Genomic DNA, 19604 nt, shown 5'->3' on the forward strand with positions numbered 1-19604 from the left:
CCGTTTCAAGGCATTTCTTACAGCTTCGTAGAGTGAACTAAAACAAGGTGTCTTGTGCAGACTAAACACTAGACAAAGATCTGTCTGCTGCACTCAGAGTCTTGGTTGTTCTTGTTGCTTAAAATACTTGAAACTTTGACATTTCTTACCACAGACTTCTGCTTGCTACCTGAAGGGAACACCCAGGCTATGGACCAAGTGCACAGAAAGTGAGCCTGGCCTTAAGAAGATCCATAGAGCACATGACTGAAGTCATTAAGGTGGTCTCTGCCACGACTTATCCCCTCTTAGAGGCATTCTAGCCTGCCTTAAGGCCCTGAAGGAGGAGTTGTCAGAAAAATTAAAAAGCTGCAACTTCTCTTGCAAATATTCTTGTACCTCATACATGCTATTGTTGCAAGTGCTGACTTCTTTTGAGAGAACTTATTCCTTCTTTTTCTGTTTATGGAAAAGTGCAAAGAACATCCTGGAACTGTTAAGGGGAAACGGTTTTGCTAAGGAAGGTGGCTCAAGATGCTGTCGCGTCCACTAGCTGGTCTCTGCAGACCTTGACATGTGTCTACATCTTTGTGCTGTTTCATCTATCCCTTTGGAGAGGAGCAATGCTATAAAAACCTGTACCAGTGCCTTGCCATTGGGAACTTTGGTGCTGGTCAGCAGGTGCCTTTGAGCTACATAGACCAGTGTGTGTAACAGTACTAAACAACTCCTTCTGGTAACTGCCAGTAGTGTGGAAGTGAGGCTGCCCATTATGCAAGTTAGTTGCACAGTCTCATGGGCACCTGCCTGTCTTTCCTGGAACAAATTCTTTGGGAGAGGGACTGAAATGTTGAGGTGGCATGCATGCCTTGCATGCGTCAGATTCAGTCCATTTCAAGATCACCAGTGGACCACAAGCTGAGAAAAGCATCTCCTGGAGACACTAGGGAGTAGCTGATGTTCAGCAGTGTCTCTAGATGCATCATATTAATTTCCAAGGGCAGGAGGCTGAAACTCAAATTGAGAAAATGCCATTCCAGCTCTCCAGCTTCTCTGATGGTAATGGCCATGCCATTAGAGGAGATCTGCTTAAAAGACTGTGCCTCATTGCAGGCTTTTTTCACAGACCACATCGCAGCAAACCAGATTTCGAGAAGTTTATTTTGCGGAAGAGTCACTGGCATGATGACTGTTGGTGTTCCAACAGTACCAGAGGAAAAGCAGGCATCATGCATCAGCATTCATGCAGGCAACACTTCTACTTCAACCCAGAGATTGTTCAGGCGCTTTCTAGCTTGAGACCAGCATGGGCCTTTGTCACCAAGTAGAGTATTCCTTACTGGGTTAGAAGTGCGTTTGAAACCTTGCTGAGAACATGATCAGCACCTTGATGCTTTGGATTTGGGCTTTACTTTGTTGGACTTTACTCTGTTCCGAGTCATCATATGCCTTGGTGGGTAAGCATAAGCCCACCCTCTTTCATCCCCACCCCCTTCCGGGGCTGAAAATGGCACATGTGTCATTGGTCGCGCATGCCTTGAACGCATGCAAAATGGGAGCTGCCTGTATTTCATATTGGGAGCTCCAGCATTTAAACCTTTGCAGGTGAAAAAGCTGTGCATGGCCCTTTTACAATATACACTGCATACATTGAGTTTGAAGGGCTGTGTGCTGTAAAAAATATCTGCTGTTGAAGCTAAAAGTTGAAATGCATCCTGCAGTTTTCTGTGAATCAAGTGGACATCTAATAGTCAAACTTGGGTTCTTCAGTCTGCAAAACCTTTGCTTCAGCAATTCTTACAGGGTCAAGCTGCTTTTTACAACCAAACGTGGAGCACTTTGCTGTGGATATTGCTGCTTTTAAAGAAAAAGAAATCACTTTAAACTTGTCTATATGATCAGATGGTGGGCACTGAAGCAAAACTATTGCCTGTAACTAGTTTGTGTTCTGCTTGTGCAGACCCAGAGCAACCTGGTGGAGCAAGATATTTATTTCTGAGTGCTGTACGCATTTTGATAAGATCTATCAGTGTGAAGAGAGACATTTCTAAGCCTATCTTTCTACCAAGGGGTATCCAAACCTTGTTTATAAATGTAATAATTAGAAAAACAGTGCATGAACCTCAGGGTTCTGTTGCTCTCACCTACCTCCAGTGAGCAGAACCACTGCCCAGCAACAAATAAAACAGAAAATGTTGTCTTAGCTGAAAATTTTCTGTCTGATTGTTTATTGGACAGTAATCCATAACCTGCATGTTTCAGTGGTAGTCTGTTGGTTGTATAGTGTGCTTGTTGTTTGAGTTGTGGAGTGTGAGGTCTTAGGCTAGGAGTGGGTGGTTGTACAGAGGAAGAGGTGGGTGCTCTCTAAGTCCTTCCCAGAGACTTTTTGCTTCAGCATCTGCTCCATATTGGCTGGTCAGAGAGCGTGCCCTGTCTCTGGACTGCTACCTATCAAACAAGTAGAAACAAAAAAAGGTAAGACCACTTTTTCTGTGTTACACCGTGTTTGAAGGTAGCAGGGAGGAAAATATTTTATTTTATTTTTGCTTCTGGCCTAAGTACTTCAAAAGTTAGATGCTTTATCAAAAGATAATGAAGATCATTGCCAATAAGTCAGTCACTAAATATCAGAGTGACCTGCCAAGCAAGGTTATATGTTCTTCTCCTTTATTGCATATCACCTTAGCTTTTCCCCTGACAGATTCATTGAATTCATTTTTATATTTTAAAAATTGCAGAAGCGTAGCCATATTAGTTCTAGACAGCAAACACACTACCATGTTTTGCATTATGAATGCCAGGGATACCTGAGCTTTCATCGAGTAAACCAGTTAGTCTCTAAGGGCGACATCTTTTCTAGAAGATGTCACATAGCAAGCACTGGCTGGCTAAAGCAGTGCAAACAAACTGGCAGGTAATCCTTGCCAGCTTTATTAATCCATTGTATGTGATGATGCTTCTTATGGATGGTCCACACATTTGGTTTCTGGTCCTGAGAAGAAATGTGAGGGCAAAGCCATTCACCAGATAAGTCTCTGTCAGACAGAACCATGTGGCACTTACTCAACTGCTTCTTTTTACAAAGCAGATATTATTCCTAGCTGGGCCGTCTTCGTGGGCATGCTTGTCTCTTGCTTCCTTACCCACGAGCTGGATTCTCCAGGGCAGCATCTTCCTGCCTTCTGATAGGAAAGGCAGCATGTTTGGGATCTCTCTGTAGCCCCTTTTCAAGCCTGGCTTGAGCTGTGCCCACTAGCAAGTAGCTGAGGCTTAACCACCAGGAACTACACTGGTCCTAATAGGCAGCCCAGCCTTCAGCTGTAATGCTTTCATATTGAAGTTGAAGATCACATCTTTTTACCACACAAAATGAGGGAAACAGGAGACTGATCTCATCTTGGCAGTTCCTTGGCACTTAAAGGAATTGTGGCAGTATCTGGAGACAACGAGCTTAGTTTTTTAGGTGGAGCATTTCTTGTAATCACATTTTTTGAACATCCCACCCTATCCAAAAGAGCAAGCAGAAGCAAGAATGTGGAATGAGTGTACCCCACAGCTGGACAGTGGATCATTGGCCAGAGGATCTGGAAAGGGATTAACAATGCTTTATTTCCTAGGAAAGATTTTAAAACCTGCTATAGCTTAGGGCAGTGAGTGGCAAACACATTAGCCATACCAGTGAGAGGGAAATTGCTCATACGTGCCTTCAAGTGTGAGGCAAGCTGGTTTTTTGTTTTTTATGTTTTACATGGACTCCATTTCAGTTCTGGATCAAGAAAAAGGAATGCCTTTAGCTCCCAGATACGTTTCCATTGGACTCCACGTTTAATGTTTCATACTTGTGCCATTTAAAAGTGAATTCTGCCTTCCACTAGAGCCCAGTCGGAATCTTTGCAGGAATCTAGCAAGGTCTTCAGCCCATACTATGTGTTTTGGTCTTCTCTTTTGAAGAGGCACAGCAGTGTCTCCCAGCTAATGTTCTGGACATCCCTTCCTGGTATGTCCTAATTGATCACAAAGCAGAGGCCCCAACAAAAACATAGAAACTACATGTATTCATAGTTCCTTGAGTGATTTCACCCCACCCTCCTTCCTCTGGAGGTGTCTTGCTCTGAGTGAGACAGTAAGACCTTCAGACTTTGGAAGGGGATGAATAGAAAGCAGCATTTCTGGTGCCCCTTTTGTTTTGACACCAGTTCTGAGAGAGATGTGGGCACTCTTCTCCCGTGCAAATGAGCTTTCCGTGGTGTTTCATGTGTTGGCCAGTGCTGAGGTATAGTACCTAGTGTGTGACTAAAGAAGACCATTCCAAGAAGGCGAGTAATCTCCATATTTGGGGGGAAAGTGAGGTTGAGGCGGGGAATTTGAAAATGGCAGATACAGTGGGTGGTACCCCCCCCAAAAGGCCCAGTTTCTATAGAAGAAGAGTCAGGGCAATTTCTTAGGCTCCAGTCTTTTTCTTTACAGTCATTCAAGAGCCGCCTGCCTCTATTGCACTTGTTCTCTCTCTGTTCACCAAATTGACCAGAGTCAGTATGACACATGTAGACTCCAGGTCTCAGTTCCTCAGCAGCTGACAATAGCATCTACAGCACGTATTCCACAACTTACTATTCACCATAATTGAAAAGGCAGGTATTGAGTGTGTGGAGAGGCTTGGAACCAAAATGGGTGGAAGCCAGGGTGTCAGTGCCATTTAAACAAATGGCAACTAGAACCTTGTTGGCAGGCCATTCTCCTCTTAAAAGTCCTCTACCAGTTTTCAGGTGTTCTGGATAGTGCCTGAATTGCAACCTTGAGGTTAATTTGCTTTGGATGAGAGCCTCTAGCCATGTATGACTAAAGAAAAAGGAAAGATGGGCCATTTTTACTTCTGAGTTTTCCTACTTCTGTTATACATGGCCTGCAGTTTGCTGGCCTCTATTCCTCTCCTGTGCAATCTGAAGCATTAATGTGTCTTGTTAACTGGTGGTTAGTAGCCGCGGGTCTCTTTGCAGCTTCGGAAGAATTTGCAACTGAGCTGGCAGGAAGGGGCATCCCCACACCCTCCTCTGCACTGTCACGACAGATTCCTCTGCAGAGTCCCAGCCTGCCGGCCCTGTTTAACATGAGAAGAAAAGCTCATAGGTAAGAGAACCATCTTTCCTTTCCCACCGCTACAGAGTTGCAGCCTTCCATTATCCTTTACTGGTTAACCCGGGAAATAAGTGTCTTTTGGGAAGCGGCCCATGCAGACATCCCATTCCTCACTGTGCTAGATTGCTTGGATGTTTGTGTGAATGTCTGTGTTTGATCATTTCACGGTGTGTCGTCTTCATGCTTGCTGTTCATTTTACCTGGCTGACTGAGCTGCTCCCGTCCGCAGGCCATAGAGGAGGGAACGCTGGAGGAGATAGAAGAGGAGGTGCGCCAGAAGAAATCTTCCCGCAAGCGCAAGAGGGACGTGGACGTCAGCTCATCCACGCCAACCACCAGCACTCGCAGCCGGGATAAAGACGATGACAGCAAGAAGCAGAAGAAGCGTGGGAGGCCCCCGGCCGAGAAGCTTTCGCCAAATCCACCCAACCTCACCAAGAAAATGAAGAAGATAGTTGACGCTGTGATTAAATATAAGGACAGGTAACAGAAGAGCGGGGTGTTTGTTTGTTTGTTTGTTTGTTTGTTTCTAAGAAGGCATAGGACATTCTTCAGTATTTCTGCTCTCTGGGTAAAAGTTCACTTTCCTAAATCTCTCCTGGATAGACTTCCTGCTGCTGCATTTGGCTTCAATTAAAGGAAAGATATCACAAGTTAAAAGGACACTGTGAATTAGGCACATGTCATTTACATAATTTGCATTTTATTTTCACCATCATGGAGAATCCAGACGGCAGTTGATGAATAGACATGTTGTTCTTCTGGATGATGGCAGTGGGTTGATTCAAATATTGAAAGACACGAATGTGGGTTAATTTGTAGCTGTGCATATACATCAACATTAAAATCAGGAACTAACAAATAATCTCAGTATTACCTCTTTTATCAGTTGCCATCATTTCCCTCCATTCCTGATGTTTGTGGTTGAGTGCCGTTGTTTTTGGATCCAAAATGGCACCATCCACAAACAAAAAGGGAAGATACCAGCATGCTCAGAACTGCAGAAGTACAGAGAACCTTTCAGGCGTTTAAAAAGGCCAAGCAGACAAAAAACACAAAATCCCACCAGTGATGATTGTGTGTGCTGAAGTGGACAGAGAATGCTGATTGCTTGGGGACAGGGAGTGCAATGGAGTGTCCTGGAAGAAGGCCTGGCTGATTGGCTGGAACAATGTTCATGAGCATTAGAAACTGCAACATTTTGTCATATGTTCCACTTGTCTAAATACACTTGAACTGGCTAGATCAATTACTGAGAGATTTGAAGGCTGCTGGTGATCCAGGGGGCCAGGCAATGAGCTATCCTTGCATCAGATTATTTTTGCTTAAGAGGGAAATATTAAGCCTCCAACCTTGGCTCATATTGATCATGCAACAGGATGCTCATTTCCTTCTGGTCTCTTGTGATCCATCCTGACAACTTTTATTCAGGACCTCAAGCCTGATCCACCGGCCCTGATTTTTCCGTATTTGAAAAGGCTAAACAGAGTTGGTACTTATCCAGTGATTGTTGGTGTTCACATTCCTAAGTCAACAAAGTGATTAACATGAGGATGTGACATATTGTGCAAGCCACTGATGGTTTGCTTTATACAGAACACTTCACTATTTGTAAGAAAAGTCATCTTTGTATTTTGCTGTTGGTACTTCATGGCTATTGAAGACCCGTGGAGACTGTGAGCAGGCCTATTCAGAGGGAAGCAGACCTCTTTTTAATCGTCTTCCTTTTTCTTGTCTTGTAGCAGCAGTGGACGCCAGCTTAGTGAAGTCTTCATCCAACTTCCTTCTCGCAAAGAGCTTCCAGAGTACTATGAACTGATCCGCAAACCAGTGGACTTCAAGAAAATAAAGGTAATTATTCTTGTCTCATTGTAGCAGCACAACATTCACCTTTATGTTCTCATATTTCCAAAATTCTAATACTACCAACCATGTAAAGTAGTTGAGAAATGTTCCTGCTGGCCATCCTGATTAGGGCATGGGATCCATCATTTTATTTCAGTAGTAGAATGTGTTGTTCACACAAGATGATAGTGGACTCCAGGAAAGAAGCCCACCTTGTGGAACGCCATCCCATCAGATGTCAAGGAAATAAACTCTCTGACTTGTAGAAGTCATCTGAAGACACCTGTTTAGGGAAGTTTTGAGTGTTCGATGTTTTATCGTGTTTTTAATATTCTGTTGGGAGCAGCCCAGGGTGGCTGGGGAAACCCAGCCAAATGGGTGGGGTATAAATAAATAAATGATGATGATGTTGATGGCAAACAGCACCTGATCCTATCACTGCAGGGCTATTCTAAGGATTTGTCATGGCCTGTTGAAGCTGAGTTTCCATGCTGTAGTTGCCAACTGTGGAAAAGCAATGCCATCTCTAATCGATCACAGGAATAGCTCACTTTTTCTCTCTTGGTTCTGAAAGTCCATTTTACAAAGTGTTGATGTGCTGTACTTAATGCCATTCACCACAACAAAGGCAAATGAACAGGAATTGGCCAATGCAACACAGTTGTGACAGATGTGTAGCAACATCCACAGTGGGGAGACCCAGTATTTTTCTGCATTATTTGTAGGAACACTTTTTGATAGGCTTGTAAGAACAGTGCACACAGCTCTTGCAGTTTCAGCAGCAGTGCATTGATCCAGTTTTGCTCTACATCTTGTGTTGCATCTGTTAGGTTGGATGCTGTAGACCTTATTTTAACACATTAGTTTTTCATTGCATTTTAATATCCTTGAAAGCAACCTCAATAATGTGCGGTTACCTGAAGTGTGATCCAGCTCTGCTGGCTTATTAAATTGATCTCCAAGTGGTGTTATGTGTCTGTCAAATTGGGTCAGTCTTTAATGTGTTACAAGACACTTTTGCTGCAACAAGTCCTAGGCTCTGTACAGCTGCTGTACAGTCCGTCCCACGGCTCCTAGGCACTTTAACCCACAGTGCCACCCGCGTCCCTTCTTTTAAGCTGTTATTGTGCCACAAATAACCACAAATAACCAGCATGGGAAAATATGGGTCAGCAGGCTAGTAACTTTTATAGACTTCACTGAAGGACTGCCTCTTTCTATGGTGGAATATAAAAAACGCTGTGAAAATGCTTTTTTAAAAGAACATTTTAAAAAATACATTGAATTGAGTGTCGCATTTGTATATTACACTTTACAACATATTTAAAACGTTTTACTTGCAGCTGAATCCTAGGAAGAGCAATTGAGCCCTAGCCTGGGCAAGGCTGAGTAGGATGTGTTTAGTTTCTTTCTGCTTTGCCACCCCCTTTTTATCTTAATACAACATACTAATATAGATGGTTTTACATGGTTTAATGCAGTGGGCAGTTGTTGCTTTTACTCCCATTATGTTTAAATACTGATGACTTCTGTGCAGACATGACCTGGAACCTGTCCCTTTTCTTCCCTTTCCTTTTCAGGAGCGCATCCGGAACCACAAGTACCGCAGCCTCAATGATCTAGAGAAGGATGTCATGCTCCTGTGTCAGAACGCACAGACTTTCAACCTTGAAGGTTCTCTGGTAAGGCAGTTGCCGCTGTCGTATGAATGGCATGTATGTCCCTGTCCATGCAAAGAAAGGTTCACTGCATCTCTCTCCCTCGAGTCCCTCAAAGTGCGCATTGAACTAGACCTCTTGTTCTGGAACTGGAATTGTCAAAACCCGATTGCCGGCTGCTTATCCTTAGAATAAGGAGCTGCTGTTGTGTCATCCCAGTTATCACAGGGGTTGTCATTTTTTTATGGAACCATGGTATGTTGGCTGTGTATGAAGCAAGTTCTGAGGTTGCATAGAATTGTTATTAGCTGAGTCATGAGGTTTTCTGAGACTTCAGTGGTGTGTATAATATGAAGTGCCTTGAACACACAGAAGCACTTTCAGCATGAGCCCTGAAGACTTCTCTTTGAGCAAAAGCATTGTGACAGTGCAGCATGATAGTAAACATGTGAACTAGTTTTGTGGAGCTAGGATTTTACCCTAAAATGTGATTTGCATGTTCCTTGCAGATTTATGAAGACTCGATTGTGTTGCAGTCTGTCTTCACCAGTGTGAGGCAGAAAATTGAAAAAGAGGAAGACAGTGAAGGCGAAGAGAGCGAAGAGGAGGAGGAAGGAGAAGAGGAAGGATCTGAATCTGAATGTGCGTACTTGCTTGCTTGCTAAGGTTTCTTTTGTAAAAAGTATGTGTATGCAGTTTAGTAAAAGAAAATGCCTGAAAGGAGGAACCAGAAAGTCAGCAAACTAGTACTGGATTGAGCCACGGTCTCATGTTCTATGTACACTCAGAGCATCATATAGGGGAAACCCTTGTGCTGTCACTGTTTTCTCTATACTTGGAGACTTCTTGATTTTCCTGGAGGAAAAAAAAAACCCATATGGGTTTTCAGTGTGCAGATGCAAAGCCTTACTGTCATTGCTCAGAACCAGGTGGCGGTGAAAGTATTGCTTCTTGATTAAAAAAGACAATGAAGTACAGGTGGCATAAAGGGAATTAGGCTATATAATGATGAAGCCTTGTCATGAATGGAATTGCATTTCCATTCCTGTGTTCTTTGTTCATGAAGAGATGAGAGCACACAGAGATGGGGACAGAGAGAAGAGCATGAAGGCGGATTCTATCCTGTTGTGGCCTTGCCAATCTTACCTTTTTCTCTTTCCCCTCAGCTCGTTCTGTCAAAGTGAAGATTAAACTGGGCAGGAAGGAGAAAGCACAAGACCGGATGAAAGGACGTAGACGCACCAGCCGTGGGTCACGGGCCAAACCTGTAGTTAGTGATGATGATAGCGAGGAAGAGCAAGAAGAGGTAACTGCAGGATGTCATTCCCCTCACACTGTTGCCAGTGGTTCTCAAAGGAGTCTTCAAGGATGGATTTGTGCAATTCCAGTGAAGGGAAAGGGGCAAAGAAAGGAAGACAGACAAGTCCTTTTACAGTTTAGGCAAGCACAGAAGTGGGTCCTACTGCTCATGATCCAGCCTCTTGGGTATGGAGTAGTGGACACAATGCTGAGTTAGAGCCAGGGGCCACTACTCATCCATGAAATTTCCTGGATGACTTTAGGCCAGTATATCAGTCTAATCTATCTCTGGCTGCTGTGAGGATAAAGGGGGAGGGCACCTTGCATAAAAAAATTAATTGCCTAAAAAAGAGTGACCTATATTATTTTTCTTTCTCCGTCAGGATCGCTCAGGAAGTGGCACCGAAGATGATTAAAGAGACATTCCATGGTGCAGACCTCAAAGCATCCGTCTTTCCAAAGCAGAGATGCTGTATTCCCTTAGCTGCAACGGGTAGCAAGAAACGTAGTGTCGGATGTGGGCAAACTGTATAAAACTCTTCCATATTTATACTGCAGTGAAGATGTAGGACTTGTTTGTGTCTTGCCTTGTCCTCACATCAGTAGCATTTGTAACAGCATTAACTGTTTTAAAAAAAGAATTATGAATTGGGGAACACTTGATATATATTTTTTTTCTTTTTATGGCAGTACTATTTTCAGTTGCAGTATTGAATCACTGTAGTTTTAACCTGTGGGTGCATGTGTGTAGCAGTCCACTTCCTAGTACTGTATTTTATGAAAACAGGTTGAGCAGCCAGCTGCCCACCAGGTGAGGAGAGGGTGGCAGTGGCAACTGTGTGTCACTGGATTTCAAAACAGTAATAAATTAAGCAAAAAGTACACCCCTTTGTCTGTGTGATGCTTTCATCTTGCCATGTCAGCTAAATAAATTCCTCCAACTGTTGCCTTTTTTTAAAAAAATAGCTCCTTATCTTGACGGATCTCACAGCATCAGGGGTGTCTGCTTGAGACCATTAACCAGCATTCTGTCTCACTTTACAAGCCTTTCTTAAAATCACACCCATTTCCTTGCCTCTCTTGTGATACCGGTTTTATGTCATTTTTTCCTACCCCCCAAAAATCCATATTCCTTGAACAAACACCCAGCTGTTGGAATCAAATATTTATACAAAGCACAGACATACAAAAAGTACATTGCTGCAGCAAATTAACTTCTATGGGCCAGTTATTTTCTCCATACAGCCCCAAAACTGTGGCAGGTGCTGTTATGTTGAAGACACTGAAGGAGAGGGAAGTCCCAAAGCAAAGCCTATCCTGTTCCCAAGTTTGGCAAGGGGTCATTTTCAGAAACAGGTGGAAGGCGGGAAACGGGGAGAGCCAAAAAGTGGCAGAGACCATTTCACAGGAGCAAAGATGGTTTACAGCACCAGAATATACCAGGACCCAAAACTGGGAGGAGCAAACAGGATTACGGGGACATTTGAGGTGGTGGTGCTTAGCCCTTGGGAGTCACCCATGGCACTCTTACCCAGTTTGGTGAGCCATGTTCGCCTGGTACGGCTGAGGCTTCTCATGTGATCACAGTCCGTGTAGCTGGCTGGTGCCTGGCACCATCACAATCGGTGTACTTCTGTACCAAAGAGCGGAAGGCCTTCCACACGGCTGCATCGCGACAGCAGATGGTGCCACCCCCACGGTATTCCTCTGCGCGATTGCGGTTCATGTCCCCAACACAGGCCCAGCCAGGATCACTTTCTGTGCTCACACACCACTTGGAATGGTCCACCATGGAAGCAAAGGAAATGGCTGCATGCTGGAAGGCTATTTCCTCCATATTGTAGACTCGGAAGTGCCTGGAACAATTGGAAGGCAGGATCCCTCTGGACCTGAGCCAGAACTGGACGTAGAGGTTACTGGCGAGAGCTTCGGCCAGCCAGCCTGAGTAGAGATCTGGGTAGAGGAAAAGTTCTTATGAGAAGAGCCTTGACATGACTGTGATGACACATTACCAACCCCTTCTTTTAAGCGTGTTGCTCAACATCTCCCATCACCTCCATCTCATCACTTACCATCATCAAAGGAGCGAAACTTTGCAAAGCTGATAAATTCCTTGCCCCCCACCGATCTGAGGGCCACGGTGGAGTTCCAAGGCTCCTCCTCAATGTGTTGCCCCTCTGAAGCATTCAACAAGGCAGACAGGTCCTGGGCAAAGGTTCCTTCCACGTGATGATCATAGACAAGAGGCTCAGTGTAGAGCAGCTGATTCCCTGCAGCAGAGAGACAACATCTGGCACATCAGAGCCACTGGCTTGTAAAGGAGCTGTCCCCCAGCTGACAAACACTCCTAATAGAGACACTCAAGATTTACATGGGTGGCATCAGATATGCCAGCTGCAGGCTCCGTTGACCAGCCACACTTGCATCTTGCATCTCCGTTGACCAGCCACACTTGCATCTTGCATCACAGCCTTGTCAGGGGCAGGAGAAACGCTGTCTTCTTGACCCATTTCCCTACCAATGCAGCTGGGTATCTATCCAGCAAAGTTAGCTGAGAACAGATCGCCTTCCAAGCCCAACTGTGGCAATTCTGTTCCTTGCTCTGGATCCACTAGATCATTGATGACAGAAGAGGGTCCCTGACCCCTAAGGAAGGAGTGTTTATGTGCATGTGCAGAGTAGCCAGAGCTGAACTGGATCCTTTTCTCCTAACTTTCCCTGTCCTGTGGCATATTTTTCCAAATCTGGGGATAGTCTCAAATAGTACACAGGGGCCAATTTCTGCCTTAAGCTACTCTGTAAAGTACCATGTACCCCTATGGTGCTGTATACAGGTTTGGTTCATACAAAACACATGTCAATGAATTAGAATTTGTAGGGGAATCCTACCATAGGGAAGCCCTAACACTTCCCTACCAGGAGCCTGGAAAGAATCCCAGAGTTCTGACTTGCAGTATCAATGTTCCATCTGTATCAAAATCCTACACCTACCAATCTCTTTGAATTGGCCATAGGGAAGTGTGATGCACAGGAAGGTCTGCCCATAGGATAGGCCACTGTGAGGCCAGTCATACTGCTCATCTGTACTGGGCGGGAAATGAGGAGTGCTGTGAAGCAGCCAGAATCCCTGTGTTTTGTCCAGCAGGATGACTCCTAGAGCGGGAAACAAAAACAAAAAAAAGTGGGGGTTGAAACTTAACCCAGGTGTGCGGAAGTTCCAAGAGTGTTGTGCCAGGTGCCCAGGTGGCTGGTCTGGCCAAGTCATGATCTACAGCCACCACACAAGTTGACGATAACGCAGAACCAGTAGCTGAAGTTCTCAACCTTCTTCAAACTTAAGACACATTTGCTGTGCTCCTTTGCATGCATTTGGAGAAGGGGGGGGGTCTACCTTTTGTATGGCCATTGAGGCTGGAGAAAAGCTCATCTGGAGGCTCATAATTGAGGCTGGAGACAAACTCCTTTGGAGGCTCATCGTTGTAAAGGACATAGGCTGTTTTCTCCTCCTGGGTGAGAAATGAAAGGTAGGGTGGTTAGAGAACTGGTCTATTTTCCAAGCTTTCCTCTTCACGGAGTTTACTGAATCAGCCAATACTTTAGCCCCTCCTCTGGGCCAGGCACTCAAGAGCCAACCGAACTGCACAAGGAGTCCAGGTAGTTGCACTACTGGCAAATGTAAAGGGGTGTTTAAAAGCTTTCCCAAAGCTGGAAAAGCACTAATGAGACTTTGGGAAGGAGGCGGAAGGAATATAGGATCCTGAGTTGAGCCCTCATGCCTTCTTCTCAAAGCCCAGCACCTCCATTATGTGACAGCATAAGGGGGCTTCCAAAGTTGTCAAGGGCTTCCAAAAAAAAGGCCTTGAGGGCTGCTTGTGGCCCTTGGGCCACCCTGCTGTAAAGGATCCTTGGGTGGATCTTGGAGATCATGCAGCACTTCTTGCAGGAGCAAATTAATCTCAGCTTGAGGAGGGACATCGCTCAGTAGCAGAGCATCTTGTTTTGCATGCAAAAGATTCCAGTTCCAATCTCTGGCATTCCAGGCAGTATGAGGAAAGGCTCCTGCCTGAAACTACAGAGGCCAACAGCTAGTCTTTGCAGACAGCACTGAGCTAGATGGACTAACGGCCTCACTAGGTATAAGTCGGCTTCCTTTTTAAATTAATTAAGCCATTTTGAAAGCCTGGGCTCTAATCTAGGCAACTGAGACAGTCTGCCAGTGGACAGACAGTGAACCAGTCTGCCTGGAGTGAAGGCTTTTACTCTGGACTAGAATTGAGCCTTTGCAACCAACGTCACCCTTCCTATCACTCCTACTCATTTGGGATACTGCAAAAGCAGCCTCACGCCTCCTTTTCTCATACTCACCTGTCTCCGGGATGCCTCTTTGTACAGCTGCTGTACAGTCCGTCCCACGGCTCCTTCGGTACTGTTCATCAGGCTTTTGCCTTGTACCCAGCCCTGGGTCTGGCCGTCTAGATACATGTACCGCATGCCCTCTGCTGGGGGGCTATGATGGGGTTTGGGCAGCTTGTAGGCAATAAACCTGAAACCCAAAGCCGATTAGAAATCACACACCTTGCCACACAGGGGACAGAAGTCTGTCCTTTCCACTTAGTAACCATGTTGCCCACCTGTGCCCTAACTAGACATTCCTAGTTTACAATCCCCTTTTCAAATATCCCACCCACGTTTGTTAGGAGTGTAAAATCCTTATTTATTTATTTTATTGGTTACAGCACCCTGAAAACTTTGCAGAAGCATAGTATGTAAACCTCATAAAATAAAACAAGAGTAAATAAAAGCAATTAGGTCCGATGGACACACACCAATCCACAGGCTGTCCAGAGTCGTCATAGCAGGAAATGCTCCCCGAGACGGCATTGTGGAGAACGGGCACAGACAACAGCAGCAGGATGGGCAGCATGAGGCCTTTGTCTGAAGTCCCTGCAAGGAATACAGCAACAGCAATGAGTGATGGTCAAGAAGTAGCCTTGAAAAGGATACAGTACCTTGTATCCTTGGTGATTACAGCCCCGTTTCTGAATTTTCAGCTTCCATTGCAACAAAGCATCTTCAGCGCTTTTACTGACATGAAGGCAGATTTGTTTTTATCCAATTGCTCTCCAAGGGATAGAACAAGGAAAACAGACTCCTTAGTTAGCCCCTTACTGACCAAGCTGCATAGGACCTTCTCTTGGCCCTTTTTCTTTCCTGTTTATTTCCATGAGCACTCCCTATTAACAGCAGGTAAGAATGAGCTAATGGGACACGGCTGGCGCTGTGGTCTAAGCCACTGAGCCTCTTGGGCTTGCCGATCAGAAGGTTGGTGGTTCGAATCCCCGCGACGGGCTGAGCTCCCATTGCTTGGTCCCAGCTCCTGACAACCTAGCAGTTAAAAAGCATGCCAGCACAAGGAGATAAGTAGGTACCGCTCTGGCGGGAAGGTAAATGCCGTTTCCGTGCGCTGCTCTGGTTTCGCCAGAAGTGGCTTAGTCATGCTGGCCACATGACCCAGAAAACTGTCTGCAGACAAACGCTGGCTCCCTCAGCCTGTAAAATGAGATGAGCGCCACAACCCCAGAGTTATCCGCAACTGGACTTAACTGTCAGGGGTCCTTTACCTTTACCTTTTTTAAGAATGAGCTCAAGTACCAGCTGTTGGTCAGTAGCTGCTAACAGGGGTTCCAGCATCATATTGCAAGATCCTGAAGAGTTTGCTCACGTGAGGAATGCCACCAGCTACATATGGGACTGAGAGCTACAAGAGCAACGCCCCTCTTAAGACAAGGAGCTAGAAATCGCAACAATGGATCTGAAACACATGATGAGCCTCCTGACATTTACACCCAAGAAGATTTCAGGATTCAGCATCTCCCACTATACACAAAGGCGTACTTTACTCTTTGGTGGGGGAACCAAACAAATCCTAGGTAGAGATGCTCCCTAAGAGTCAAGATAGCCTGCCAACTGACCATGACAAAAGAGCCCCTGGGCATGTGCAGAGCATCCAGCGGTTTTAAGCTCAGAGAAGGAAAGACCTGAGATTGAAAGAGCTGCTGGCGGTTGGGAGATCTATCAGATCAGGGACGGGCAACCTCTTTTATTAATATTAAATATAATTTTCTGGTTTACAATTTAGAATACAGTCATACCTTGGGTTACAGATGCTTCAGGTTGTGTGTTTTCGGGTTACAGACACGCCGAAACCCAGAAGTACCGGAATGGGTTACTTCCGGGTTTCAGCGCTCGCGCATGCGCACAAACACTAAACTGTGCTTTGGGCATGCGCAGAAGCACGAATCACAACCCGCACGTGCGCAGAAGCGACGCTGTGGGTTGCAGACACTGCGGGTTGTGAACGTGATCATGTTCGCAACTCGAGCGTCCACTGTATTTATTTAAACCACCATGAATATATCAATGACTTCCCTTCTTCTCTTTCCATGGTTCATTTTGCATAACATAAATCCCTGCTTATTTTATATAAAGTAAACCATACAGAATTCCATTATCACATCCATCAAAACTTATTTACACTGTTGAATTTATCTCAATGCTGCCGACGTTTTCAAGTGTACACAATTTCCCCCTATATATTCAATAAACATTTTCCAATCTTCTTTAAACATATGTTCTTCATGTCAAAGGGGGGATGATACAATTGGCTAAAGATTTTGGATATAATATTCAGTTAGAATCTTGGGAAAGGTTGTGGAAGGAAGGTACTGTATTAACTTTACTGCATGCAGTGCACTTAAAGAAAATGTTATGAAAATTATGTACAGATGGTATTTAACATAAATTGGCTAAAATGTACAAGACAAGAACTAATGAGTGCTAGGGAAATGTAAGGCTAGGGAAGGTATCTTCCACCACATGTGGTGGACTTATTAAAGGGGTAAAGGCTTTCTGGGAAATGGAATATAATGAGTTAAAGAAAATGTTTAAAAATACTTTTGTTAAAAAACCAGAAGCCTTTTTACTGGGTGTAGTGCACGGGTGTCACGAATCCGGCCCGCCAGACCTCGTCATGTGGCCCGTGTAGCCTTTCCAGGATCATGGGACGAAACTGGCCAGGCAGCCGCGGCCCCGCTCCCCCGGGGAACGTGCCCCATCACCCTCCGCTCCTACCTTGCTCCCTGTGACAGGAATTCCCCAAAGTGCACCAGCATCTGGCACTTGCCCAGCAGCCTCAGCACCGCCTTGCACCCGGCGCCCCCGCCATCCTTGGCGCAGGGAGCGAGGGGCGCGCGGGCAGGCGCTGCCCGGCGGAGCGACGGCTCCTTCCGAGCGGCTGGCAGCGGCTGGGCAGGACTGGCCTCCCGCCTGGTCCTGCGGCGGCTGCAGACGCGACCGAAGCAGCGCAGGGAAGGAGATGCCCGGCCGCCCAGCCCAGCCCCGCGCGCTCCCGCTCTCTCTCAGCGGCCGGGGAGCGGGGCCAAAGCGGGACCCCACCTGAGTGGCGGCTGCGCGAGCCAATAGGCGAGCTGGGGGAGAGGGGGAGGCGGGGCCCCGGGGAACAAAGGAGGGAGGGGGTGCCCGGGAGAAGGGGGCGGGGAGCTTGGCCGGACAGCCTCGCCCGGGGCGGGGCGGGAGGAGTGGGAAGCGCGGCGTGGTGCCCGGGACGCCCGAGTTCCGCTAGGTTAGAAGCCGGTGGCCTACCTCTGCTGGCCGCGGAAGGCAGCCGGGTCTGGATCGTGCCCCGAGAGTGGCGGGGTCCCGCGCGCAGCCTGCCCTTCAGGTTGGGAAGCTGCTCCTGGGGCTCCACCTGAAGCCACGCAGAGCCCTCAAGGCGCCCTCGGCGCGACTTGGCCGGGGCAAAAGGCGAAGCGGAGCCTCTGGAGGGAAAGGCGGTCGGATTCCCCTCCTTGGCGGGTCCGGTAGTCTCCTGCCTCCCCTGAGGAAGGGTCTCTTCTTCAGCTTTTCTGATCCTTCGTGGCCCTCTTGGGAGAAGCCGAAATAAATAATGCGGCCCCTGATGAATTTGAGTTTGACACCCCTGGTGTAGTGGGTGAAAAGATACCAAGGGAAGATAAAAGACTGTGGCAAGAATTCTTTTAGCCCAAAAACGGAAACAAGAAGTACTAATGAAAGAAGAGTGGCAGATGAAGATAGTGGACGTTGCAGAACTGGCAAAGGGGACAGGAAAAATCCGAAACCAGCACAATCAAGTATTCCAAAAGGATTGGAATAAATTTATATAATATTTGAGAGATTATTGTAAGCAATTAACATCACTACCAGGGTTGTCTGAAGACCTGTAATGAGAAATTTTCTATCTTTCTATATTAAATTAAATTTAGAGTCACTCTGTAATTGTAATTAGAATTTGAAAATGTATAAATTGCAATGATATAAAGGTTAATTTTGAAAGCTATGAGGTGGGAGGGAAGGAAGTCAATAGGCTCTAAGCACCAGGGCAGTATAGTGGACAATGATGATGTGAATCTATACAGTGGTACCTCAGGTTAAGTACTTAATTTGTTCCGGAGGTCCGTTCTTAACCTGAAGCACCACTTTAGCTTATTGGGCCTCCTGCTGCTGCCGCGCCCGATTTCTGTTCTTATCCTGAAGCAAAGTTCTTAACCTGAAGCACTATTTCTGGGTTAGTGGAGTCTGTAACCTGAAGCGTATGTAACCCGAGGTACCACTGTATATTAAGTGGAAAATAAATTTTGTGTGTGTGTGTTCTTCAGTAATAAGACGAAAGAGGGACAGGGTTGGACTAAATGACTCTGGGGGTCCCTCCCAACCAGTGGCGTAGCGTGGGTTGTCAGCACCTGGGGCAAGGCAAGTAATTTGCGCCCCCTAACCCGTGGATTTACGCCCCCTAACCCTAACCCCCAGGTGCTGCGGCCGCCCCCCCCCCCCGCAACGCCACTGCTCTCAACATCTTCCCTCACTGGAGGCATGCTTTCCCTGCCTGACTCCACGGCGTACTCTGCACATGCCCAGGAGCTCTCTCGGTGATTACCTGTTGCCGGTCTCGTGGGCGGCGCCAGATAGGCGGGGGGGGGAGAAAAAGGAGGGCAAGCGCCCCCCCCCCAGAAGGAGCTCTGCCCCCTCTCACTTGCCTCCCCACACACATTGCCCACCGAGAGAGACGCTGGGCCCCTTCAGTCGCTTTTCTGACAGGGAAAGAAGTCATTCCCGGCGCCGCTTCCTTCTCTCGCCGCCCCCCGCAGCGGGACCAAGAGGGGCTCGGCGGGGAAGAGGGGGGTGTGGGGGGTCCCTCAAACTGCAAACAGGGCCGCTTACCCAGCTCTCTCTCCGGAGGCGCCGCCGCCGCCCTCAGCCAAGTGCGGGAACCCAAGAGACCGACGCGCCGCTGACACACAACTCGGCAACTTTCGCTCGCTTCCCCAAAATACAGCCGGCGACCCAGGGAAGCTGGGGGTGGGGTGGGGATGGGTCACGTGCCCGCGTTTGGCCCCTCCCACCCCGCCTCCCTGGGCGCCCCCGCGACGCCTTTCTCTGGGCGGGGCGGGCGCAGGTTGGGGCGCGCCGGCTCCGCTCGCGTCTTGCGCGCAATCTGCGCTTTTGTCGGCAGCCGAGTGATTCACGGCGGAGGGAAGGCGGGCGCGCTCGCGGGCGCCCCTAGAGGAAAGGCAGGGAACCGGGGGAGCCTGGTAGGTGCGCGCAGAGGGCGGGGGTCCTCGTTTTTTTGCGCGCAAAAGTTTTATTATT

General features: G+C 46.9%; 2 protein-coding genes across 12 annotated transcripts in view; one reads left to right on the forward strand and one right to left on the reverse strand.

The window, feature by feature from the left end:
* The window catches only part of SMARCA4 (SWI/SNF related BAF chromatin remodeling complex subunit ATPase 4), a 65737-nt gene extending 54938 nt beyond the window's left edge, over positions 1–10799 (forward strand). For 6 of the 11 annotated variants that reach the window (XM_082205763.1, XM_082205760.1, XM_082205766.1 and 3 more), the window contains 6 exons: positions 5345–5598; positions 6858–6966; positions 8541–8642; positions 9128–9260; positions 9785–9924; positions 10301–10799. In XM_082205763.1, coding sequence (XP_082061889.1) covers positions 5345–5598; positions 6858–6966; positions 8541–8642; positions 9128–9260; positions 9785–9924; positions 10301–10333 — 771 coding nt within the window. In that variant the 3' untranslated portion in view covers positions 10334–10799. Of the gene's footprint in view, positions 1–4976; positions 5107–5344; positions 5599–6857; positions 6967–8540; positions 8643–9127; positions 9261–9784; positions 9925–10300 lie in introns of those variants that run through there. The other 5 variants (XM_082205765.1, XM_082205768.1, XM_082205770.1 and 2 more) reach the window with 2 other exon arrangements.
* Positions 10800–11067: 268 nt separating this feature from the next.
* Positions 11068–19336, reverse strand: DNASE2 (deoxyribonuclease 2, lysosomal). Its single transcript, XM_082205771.1, has 7 exons — positions 19176–19336; positions 14744–14861; positions 14283–14460; positions 13309–13423; positions 12909–13070; positions 11990–12187; positions 11068–11870 (listed from the first exon to the last, which is right to left on the reverse strand). The coding sequence occupies exons 2-7, from the start codon at positions 14839–14841 to the stop codon at positions 11491–11493; spliced, it is 1131 nt and encodes a 376-aa protein (XP_082061897.1). The 5' UTR covers positions 14842–14861; positions 19176–19336; the 3' UTR covers positions 11068–11490.
* Between the last annotated feature and the right edge of the window lie 268 nt (positions 19337–19604).

Source organism: Podarcis vaucheri, assembly GCF_965113315.1.
Source record: "Podarcis vaucheri genome assembly, chromosome: 17".
NCBI lineage: Eukaryota > Metazoa > Chordata > Lepidosauria > Squamata > Lacertidae > Podarcis > Podarcis vaucheri.